This window comes from Pteronotus mesoamericanus, unplaced genomic scaffold (assembly GCF_021234165.1).
Source record: "Pteronotus mesoamericanus isolate MK-2021 breed Mesoamerican mustached bat unplaced genomic scaffold, CSHL_Meso_final contig_84, whole genome shotgun sequence".
Lineage (NCBI taxonomy): Eukaryota > Metazoa > Chordata > Mammalia > Chiroptera > Mormoopidae > Pteronotus > Pteronotus mesoamericanus.
This window is the reverse complement of record NW_026555267.1, coordinates 7,954,834-7,965,432: the sequence shown is the minus strand read 5'-3', so window position 1 is coordinate 7,965,432 and position 10,599 is coordinate 7,954,834. Positions and strand designations below refer to the sequence as shown.

The window sequence follows — 10,599 nt, the reverse complement described above, 5'->3', positions numbered from 1 at the left end:
TCCCAGCGCACTGGGGCCCAAGGAAGCCTTAATGTATAGATAGGGTAGCAGGCAGAGCCTTGCAAGAAGCAGAGAAGGTTATTCCACTGAAACCATGCTGGACACATCAAAAGTGTGTGTGGTTTCGTTTGGGCCTCTGACAGGTCAGGATGTTAGAACTGAAGGAGAAAAAGTCAGAGCCCTGAGCAGGAAGCAGGAAAGAGTCCAGGAGTGGGAAACGGAAGCTCCTTGACTCAGCTCTATGTCACAGAAAGCTCACTTAAAATGTCCTATAGGAAGACAAAAAAAAAGGTGATTGGTTTATGTTCTTGAAAGGAACAAATGCTGGGGAACACCGGCCCCAGGGCAAAGGGCCTCCCGAACTCTGCACTCCCGCCTGCATCACACTTGCTCTCCTGCAGCTGCACTCCCGGGGCCTTCAGGGAGCGGCCTCTCCCCTTCAGCAGGAGAAGGACCCGGACTGCGCTGCGGGATCCCTGTTACCAGGACGGACAGAGCCCTGGAGAACCTAATCCTTCCCTCAGGGAAGCGCAGCATAGGTTGCTGAAGAAAGAAGGAAGCTAGAAAAAATAAGCATACACATGTGAAGCTCCTACTTTGTTTGTTCGACAAAAACCTCTTGGTCTTAAAGTATTGATTTACTTTAAGGAATTGTCTTAAATTATTGAGTACCACATTACATGTTTGTGCTCATTTATCCATTAAGTGCGTGGTACAGGCACAGCCACAACATGCCTTGGATTTTATCATTTTCATGCCTTTGGCTTAAAGGGCGAGCTCTAGTATCGGAAGACATGGATTTGATTCCTGGCTTTGCCCCTCCCTAGCTGCGTGGGCCAGTTACTTCGCTATTCTGTGCCTCCGTATCCTCCTCTGTAGAAGGGGATGACAATTGTACCTATTTCACAGGGTTGTAGTGAGGATAGAATTATAAAATATTCATAAAACTCTTAAAACAGTAAGTGGCTCAGGTCTTATTACAATTTCTTGTTATTACTACTCTTTTGCAGTTACCACTAACTAGAATGTTCTTCCTCCTTTCTCTGCATTTTAAAATGGCATTATATGATCTCGGTCCCATTTTTGAGACCCAATTCAAATACTATCCCGTTCACGATTTCTTCTCACTATGCTAATCCCAAGGGATCTCTCTCTTCTTCTGAAATCCTCATTGGGCAATAAGATTCCCTAGCTCTGAATGGCAGGGACTTTCTCAGTCCTGTCCACCTCCACCCTGACTAGAATAAAAGCACCTTTACTAATGTTTACAGTAGTCTTCCTTAACAAGCACTAGCTTCATTAAAAGCAATGAGCCTAAATCTCCCAACAAAGAAAAGCCCTAGGTCACATAGCTTCACTGGTGAAATCTACAGAACATTTAAAGAAGAATTAACACATCAAACTCTTCCAAAAAGTAAAAGAGAAGGAAATACTTCCTAACTCATTCGATGAGGCAAGCATTAACCTGCTATATGAACATATGTTCATGCAAAAACTTGGGCAGTGCATGAATGTTTATAGCAGCATTGTTCCTAATATCCGCAAACTGGAAATAACCCAAGTGTCTAACAAAACTAAACATACGCTTACCATGCAATCCAGCAGTCATACTTCTCGGTAGTTTCCTCAAAGAAGCTGAAAAGTTATGTCTACACAACAACCTACACGTGGATATTTATAGAAGCTTTATTCATAATTGGCAAAACTTGTATGAAGCCACGATGTTCTTCGGTAGGTGAATGGATCAACAAATTGTGGTACACCCAGACAATGGAATATTCAGTGCTAAAAATAAATGAGCCCTCAAGCCATGAAAAAGAGACGGAGAAACCTTACATGCAGATTACTAAGTGAAATAAGACAATCTGAAAATGCTTCATGCTGTATGATGCCAGCGGCCCAGGGGGTTAGGGACGGGACATGAATAGGCAGAGCACAGAAGATTTTGAGGGCAGTGAAAATACTCTGTGTGATACCATAATGATGGCTATATATCATTATACATTTGCCCAAACCCATAGAGTGTATAATACCGAGTGAATAATACCGAGTGAATAATGTAACCTGTGGACCCTGGATAACAATGCTCCATTCTGGTGGGCGATGTGGATAACGGGGCAGGCTGTGCAATTATGTGAGGCAGGGGGTGTATGGGTAATCTCTATATCTCCCCCCTCAAGTTTGCTGTGAATCTAAAACTGCCTTTTAAAAATAAAGTTAATTTAAAAAAACTAAAATCCCCAGCCACATAGCTCAGTTGGTTAGAGCATCATCCCAATACGCCCAAGGTTCTGGGTTTCATCTCCAGTCAGGGCACATACAAGAATCAACCAGTGAATGCATAAGCAAGCGGAACAACAGATCTGACATCTCTGTCTCTCTCTCTCTTTCTCTCTTTCCCCCTTCCTGTTTCTCTCCCGAAAATCAAATTTTAGAAAAAGATACAGAGAAAGGTAGCTATTCAGAATTTAACGTAATTCCTGTTGGGTACTACTTCTTGTTTGTTTGTTGTTTTTTAAATTTTATTAGGCAAAAGAGAAGATATTCACTGAGCTATTGCGTTTTACTTTGCTTGATTTGTGGAATCTTTTTTGGGGAGTTTGGGGGACATCTGTAATAGTGTCAACAATAAAAATAGAGGTAAAAATTTTTTTGTGGTTTTTATTTAACATGGAGGACTTCTTGTAACATATTCCCATAAATATCTTTAAAATAATGCTGTATCTTTGAAGTGAAATGGGACGGTTGTTAATTGGTCAATGCTGATCATTTATTTACATGAATCATGACCCCATTAACTGAATATTCTCTTCCTAAATACCAGCAATTTTAGACTTAAATTATCTAAATAATTAATTCAGTTTTTTGTTAGCTTGCTATTGTACACTCAACCTTTGACTTAAAGACGAATATAACCTTTTGTAAATGTATCTGACATTACTAAATTATTATTTTTTAATGGTCCTTATCTAATTAGAGTCTTAATCTGAAATTACTTTCTTCCCTTAACCCCAGGCAAGTAACTGCTTTAAATTTCAAAAAATACACGAGATAACAGTGAGATGTTGGCTGTCTTACTAGAACTCAACTGGAAAATGCAACAAGACCTTTTTCCAAAAATAAAATAAGGTGGCAGAGAGTTGTGCTCTCTTTGCATGGACTAGAATTAAAGCAAATGTAAAGAGTTTGTTTACAACAGCATTTGTGACAAAAGGTTGGTTTATTATTTTAACATCATTGGTTCTCTAATAAATAGTATGAGCAAACAAATAACAAAAAAGATCAAGTCCCTTGGTCTTTGAGTTTGTTCCCTGTTTGCATTTGCTTGTTTTTAAGTGTCTGCCTTAGGTCATTTTTTTCCTCTCCAGTGGGCCAGGAGGGGTGTGATCCTACCTGCTGTTTTATGGCGAGCAAGCATTCCTACTGACACAGACAGCAGTAATTAGTCAGAACAACACTGATGCTATGATGTGGGCTTGCCCAGCCAACAAAAAAAGGATTAGGAATATTCAGTTATCTGGAGTTTGAGTTTCTGATTTTTTTCTTTCATCAGTTTTTGCCTTGTGGACAGATGCCTGGAAAATAATTTCTTATTTGATTAATTGCATCATTTTGCATTTGTGGTCTATGCAATAAATTGTATTTGTTTTGAAATTAACTGACTTCATCTGGGCCTCTTCAAGAGTTCTTTGTCTCTGGTGGTTTGCAGATCACCTACCAGTAGCACAACTCCCTGGGAGGTTGAAAATGTGCAGAGTCTATCTTGCCAGCTTCAAATTGTGAGTTAATTGTGGGGTCTGGCTAAGAGATTTTCATTTGTAAAGGTAATAAGTAATTCTTTCACCTGCTAAAGATTAAGAATCTTATATATATCTGCAATATACATATATTTACATATATATGCATATGCATTGTCAGTTAACTTTATATTAATCAAGAGATCTGAGAAGATGTGTCATACCCACCACTGATCACTGAAATTCAAAACCATTCCTGAGGGGGAGGTGGCGCCTGTGTTAGCTTCCTAGGGCTGCTGTTACAAACTACCACACTTGGCTTAAAAAAGAAATTTATTCTCTCGCAGTTTTGGTGTATAGAAGTCCAAAATGGAAATATTGTGGTCCAATGTTTGTGTTCTCCTCCCCCAAATTCATATGTTGCAACCTGACCACCAAATAATAATGCAATATTATTATTTCTTTGGGCAAGTAATTAGGGTTAGATGAGATCATGAGGGTGAAGCTAACATTCGCTTCCCTATGAAGGCCTAGCAAATAATATTTAGGACTGATAACTGTATATATGCTGAGTTAAACTATGATTTGTGGTTGGGTTTCCTCTGAAAAACAAACTTGTATACTTGTGTACTTACATGACATTTTGTTTTTCTGAATGACACTCAGTCTACCTTGTGTATACTTGTCCTACCTTTATATGAAATTAAGGATTCTATATCCTTATATCCATCTTATGTCCCCGGCATTTTTTAGCAAAATGTCTTGCATGTAGCAGTAGCAGGTGCTCATCAAAGGCTGGTTGGATAAATGATTGTTAGTAGGTGAGAACTTGTAATAGATGAAGTTTTGATCATTCTTTAGTGGGTGCCATAATTCTAAATATTTTGGATTTGGGAAACTAAAAATTGATAATTAGATTTTTTAGGCAGTTTCACCAGTGTATGGTTTTAGTAGCAGAGTTAGTGTGTTTTGAGCTTCTATTTCATATTGTTTGCCAGACATTTTTCTTTATTGGATGTGGTGTTAATTTGTTGGATGTTTTACTTTGTGAAACATGTTATTTCTCAAGAGTATAGTAAAAGGGAAAATACATTTTGTGTTCTCAACTTTTAGAGTATGTCCACTTGCCCAGAGTGAGTAACAGTGCAAGACAATGAGGTGGTTAGGCTAAACATGCATTTCATTCGCTTTTTCTGGTCTGTACTTCCAAACAAGAAAGGCTGGGAAGAAGGCCATCAGGTAAATGTGTGTAGATGTGTGTATATTTTGGAAGTAAAAACATTCTAGGGCTGGTTTAAGGTATTCCAAAAACACATAAAGAAATGTGATTGATGTATTGGAATCCTGCTGTAGTGTCAAGGCTAAAAGACGAATACACTTTATTGGTACTTTAGGTTAATTTTGTAGACTAGAATATTGGCTTAGTACTAACATATTAAATTCCTAGTATAAGAAATAACTCAGTCCTCTATTCATCTATTGAGGAGGTAATACAGCTGTTGATGCTGCAAAGACATTGATTGATGTTACCAGCTTAATTTTCTAAAAGTATAGATTTAAAAAGGCTTATTCACTGGAAATTAACTTTTTCTTTTCTGGAGAAAAAATGTAAACAGATATGTAAAGTACTCATATGACATGTTACTGTAGGGCTGACAATTTGTTAACACAAAATCCTAATCATCTAGTTTTGCCAACGCTAGAAGTATATAGCTGAATCAGGCTTTTATTCATTTTTATTGTGTAAATTGAAAGTTATTTCATCCTATAGGTTTTATGGCATACTTTGCTGATACCCTGAGGATTGTGTAGAAAACCTATAGAATAGGCATTTGGTAAATTTCTGATAGTGTAACAGGGTACAGCTAGGTCCCCCCAAGGGGATTTGTAATGGGGTCCAGAAATTGGAGTGTCCAAGGACAATATAGGATATTCTTATCCCCCCCTCCCCGCCGTCCCCCCAAGGCAGGTAGCCATGAGGGATGGGAAATGAGGAGCAGGGCATTTGAGTTACTTTGCATGTCAGTAACTGCTGGACAGCTTCATTCTTCCTATGCAAAGATGATATTTTGGATATCAACAAAGCTAACCCTGAAAGTTTGCTGAAGTGTAACCCAGGATGTAACTGGGCAAGCAGCTGCCCGGATTGCAGGGCCTGCTGGAGGAGTCGGCGAAGGGGTTGCTGGGGAGGGTTCCCACCTGTGTTGGGACCTGGATGCAGCAGCCAGGCAGCCACGGCCCCCCACTGCCCCGCGGTTACAGCGTGTGTGCAGGAGAGCTTGGAGGTGGTATGCTCCACACCGTGAGGGAACAATGAGACGACCATGCGGGAAGGAAAGGAGAGAACGGACTCTTGCTAGTGGCCATGAGAAGGTACCTCCTGGTTCTGAATTAAGAGCTGGAGTTCACGGCAACGCAGCGCATGGTTCTGGGGACACGAGGCCTGCCTAGCTGAGCCCTGGACTTCTGTTTTTTCCTTCTGAAGGACGGTACCCCTGCCTGTCCTGATTGGCCTGACTAGGCAAAGTGGGGGAAGGCAGGACTGTGTGTGTGTCAGTGCGTGTTTTAAAGGGTGGGTGTTTCAAAGGGATTTTGAGATTTAAGAGTGACACTTAGCAATTCATCAAAACCTGTATAACTTTTGAATAAATACTTCCTTTCCTTTTCACCAAGCTCTGCCACTGAGAGCCATAATTTCCGGGGCGGCGGGCAAATGAACCTAGAACAGAGGGACCCCAGGGAAAAGAGAGGATATTGCTCTGCTAATAGTTTCTGGGGCTCCCCCCACAATGGGTCCATTGTTCCATAACACAGGGAATTCTGCTTCAGCCTTGCTTTTCTTGCTTTTGGCCCTTGTTATTTATATATATTTACTATGTACGTTTTAATTCCTTACCTCATGGCTAGAGGTGGTTATGAATTTCAAGAGAGGTACACATTTCAAGAGAGACAAGAATTTATTGGTTTACTCAGTACTTTCAGCAACAGAAGCAGTTCTGGCTGTGAGGGAGGAGGCTTCTCCCTTCTCCCTGGGGGAAGAAGAAGGTAAAAGCTTTTACTCTTGAAACAAACAATTAAACTCTACATCATTTCCTCATTTTAGACAGGAATTCTAAATTGTCCCCAATCACTTACATTAGGTCCATAGTTTCGCTCTCATCAGAGGAATCCTTGTCCTGAAGATTCTGGGACTCGATTATCTCAGGTACAGCTTTGGAAGCACCAAACAGACCCTTCAGCCTGCTCCAGAAGCCGCCAGCCTAGGACACAGACAGGGAAACATGAGTTCTGCCTGTCCCCTGCTTTGTCTCGCCACAGCACTTTGTCCTCCCCAAACTTACCTCCATCTGGCTGTCCCGTGACCTTTTTTTCAGGAGACTTGAGAAAAAGCCCCTTGGAAGAAAACACATACCGGCAATTAGCGATGTGTGCATTTTTCCACATTTCTTAACAACGTATAGCCTTGGCCTTATTGGGACCAAATGGGTACCTGCGTCCATACTCATGAGCAAAATCACTACAGACCCAGGAGCTTGACAATTATTCTTTGCATGCTGAGCTTCCGGAGGGTCTCTGTCTGTTTCAAGTAGCCCACAATGTCTCTGGGGAGCCCCCTGCAAGTGGCTTGGCATGGAGTACAGGCAGGATTTTCAGCCCCACGCCTCTTCTTGGCCCTTGGCCAAGTGCCTTGAAGTGCATTGAGAAAAAAAAAAATGCAAAACCACACTGGGCAGAGGCCGTTTTACAATCTGCAGAAGCATTTTACTTCGGCCCCCTTTCGACCTGGCCTCACATGCATTATTTGCTGGGGGCAAGGAAAGAAGGTGCTTTTATTTTTTAGCCGCTGTATCCCCTGAGGTAAATTGTACCAACTAAATGCCTGAGTCCAAATTGCTGTCCCTGCTGCTCACTGCCTTCCACACTGCAGGCTGTCACTGCCGAGCGAGGGAGTTGTGAAATGAGTTTAAATGTCGCAACCAGCACTAAAATAGCAAATACTCTTTTTGAATAGAAAGGGAATAGAAAAAATTGAGTGCATAACGATTTTGTTTTAGGAAGGACTTCTGTGTGTACCGCGTTGTGACATAAAATGCAGCTCACAGCCCAAGAGCAGTGTGGTCAATGGAGAAGCCCCACCTGGAGCGGCACCATCTTCTTTCTGACACTCACTACCAGTGTGACGATGGGGCCAGATACTTTCCCTTTCCTTTTCTCCGGTTCCTTACTATTAATGGAAAAGACAAACTGCTGCTTAAGGTCTCTCCCGATTAAAATTCTATGAGGTTTGGGTAAAGGGAACAGAGAGAGAAGGGGACTGAAAACCAGGACGATGAGAAGGGAAGTTTTCCTGCCACGTTACAGGAAGGACTCAGATCGTGAACCTTTCATTGGCCCTGAAGGAGACCAGCACCCTTACCCTAAGACCATGTGGCCTTCTCTGCCCTTCCCCAGAACCTCTGCCACCAACAGGAACAGGGACAACCAAGACTTCTCCCTCTGCATCCTGTTTTCTTAAAGGGCTAGGGACAGCACACACATCTGTGTCAGTCCCATTCTATCTCAGCTTTGGCCAGGGAGCTAATTTTGCAAACTCCAGGAAAAGCATCAGCATAAATAAGTATTTGTTCCAAATGTAATGGTTTCCTCACTGTAAAATGAGACGGAAAGAGATGAGTTCTAAATTCTCTAGTTCTTTTTTTAATTTTTCCTAGCATGTATTTTACGATCAATTTACTCCCAAGTTTTTTGTTTCTTTAGTTTCTCCTGGGAGATTTTTCTTTCCTGTGCAGCTCCCTCTTCTCGTTTAGGAATAATCTGTTCTTTTTCAATAACAGCTACTGAAAAAGAGCAGATTATTTGGCTCAGTGTGGCAGGTCTGAGAACTCATGTGTGGGCTAATCCACCCAAGAGCTCTGTAACTTCTGCACTGTATCTTGGGAGCTTTGTTCACCTGGATGGGCTCAGTGACCAGAGAGTTTGTCTCTAAAACCTTAAGTTCAGCGCTACTCTGCGTTTTTAAGCATGTGCGGCAAAAATTCAACACTCCCTTTGGGGCAGCAACCCTGCACCCAGCCCCGCTCTTTGGGCGGGGCACACCTGCCAGCTCCACCATTGTAAGGACAGAATGGCACACAGCGCTTCTGTAAAGTAACATTCCGCAGATGCTCGGTAGTTTTTCAGATGTGCGTACACCTGATGGCCTGGCAGTCTCGCAAGTGTTCTTACAGTGACCATGAAGATTTAAAACTCTTGATTTGCATGATTTTGTGGGGTGTTCTGGGTTAAGTGAGTAGTGAACCATTTTTAGAGGGCACTCAGACCACTTCCAGGAAGAGGAAACTCCTCTAGTTCTAAAATTCTACTGGGAAAACTCAGACCAATATTTACCTTGCATTTTCTTCATCGGCCTTCTTTTTACCACAGATCTGTTTTTGAAGACAACAACACCATGATTATTCATCACAATGACCACTATCTCTAAACCTTTATTTGTTCCCTTTTAAGTAACATGGTAACTTCTTGAGGACAGGAATTTTGTAGGATAGTCCTCTGACTCTTCTTCCATAGTCCATAACTTTGGAACTTACATGGAGTTGGCAATGTATTTCATTGGCTGTTTTACATAACATTCAGCAGATAATGCCTAATAACAGCGCGTAGAAGTAGAAAAAGAAAAGTATCTACCAGAAACTTACACAGCAGCTTTGTCTTAAGGTCAAGAACAAGAGGAGGATGCCTGTTAGTACTGTTACTATTCATCACTGTTGAGGAGGTCCTAATCAATTTAGTAAGAAAAATGAAATATTGGGAAGAGACAAGACATATTTATATATGAGATGATGCAAAACCTAAGAAGTCCAAGAGCATCGACTAAAATTTTATTGTCCAGTACTACAATTCAGTAAGATGGCTAAATCCCAAATCAAAAGATCAACATGCAAACCTCAAAAGCTTTCCTATGTAGCACAAAAGACTAATTAAAAAGATGAAGGATCCCACTTACAATGTCACTAAAGATGCATAAAGTACCTAGAAATAAACTTAACAAAAACTGTGTGAGACTTATGTGGTCAAAATATTAAAATTCTTCTGAAGGACATATGAAGATTACGTGATGTGAAGACACCATGTTGCTAGAATGTTGTGAAGATGTCAATTCTCTGCAAAGGAACCTACAAATGCAAGGCAATCCCATTCAAATTCCCAGGTAGTTTTTAAACAAAAACTGGCCAGCTGACATTTGGTAGAGAAAATATGCAGGAATAGCTATGAAATGTATGAAAAAGAAGATAAAAAAGCAGGAGCTTACCCTACCAGATATCAAAATATGTTATGAAGAAATTGGAATCCCATAGCGATACTGCTACTGGTACAGAAAAAGATAACTGGATCAACAGACTGGAGTCCAAAGAGTGTATTTTAGATCAGTAAGGAACGAATGAGCCATTTAATAAAAGATTTCAAAACAATTAAATCTTCATGTAGGGGAAAAACGGTCAACCACACTAAAAAACAAACAAAAGTACTGGACAGGTTTTTTTTTAATTAGAAAGAACAAGAACTATTATAAAAATGACTAAAAGACAGTATCGGGGCCTACTTTCATGCCATGAGGTATGAAACCTACAACTAACAAAACCTACATCCCATACCCCATGAGGGAGCTGGCAGACATGGTGGCAGGCTATCGACACCCCCTGCTCCTCACAGCCCTTGCCCTCTTCTCCCCTCGACTGTTTTCTTCCTGTTGATTTATGGAACTCTTGATTTTAAATATCTGAACTCTTTCAGTGGCTTTCATTGAATTTCAACGATTCAAATATTCCTCAGTGTTTTTTGTCTTTAAGGAAACAGAACAGTG

General features: G+C 40.9%; 1 protein-coding gene across 1 annotated transcript in view; it reads right to left on the bottom strand.

Moving 5' to 3' along the window:
* Positions 1-381: 381 nt before the first annotated feature.
* The window catches only part of LOC129080206 (leucine-rich repeat-containing protein 37B-like), a 37,391-nt gene continuing 27,173 nt past the window's right edge, over positions 382-10,599 (bottom strand). The window contains exons 12-16 of the mRNA XM_054585502.1: positions 9,126-9,163; positions 7,079-7,130; positions 6,873-6,997; positions 6,714-6,766; positions 382-560 (exon numbers count right to left, since the gene is read on the bottom strand). Of these exons, the coding sequence (XP_054441477.1) occupies positions 382-560; positions 6,714-6,766; positions 6,873-6,997; positions 7,079-7,130; positions 9,126-9,163 (447 nt within the window). The remainder of the gene's footprint in view (positions 561-6,713; positions 6,767-6,872; positions 6,998-7,078; positions 7,131-9,125; positions 9,164-10,599) is intronic.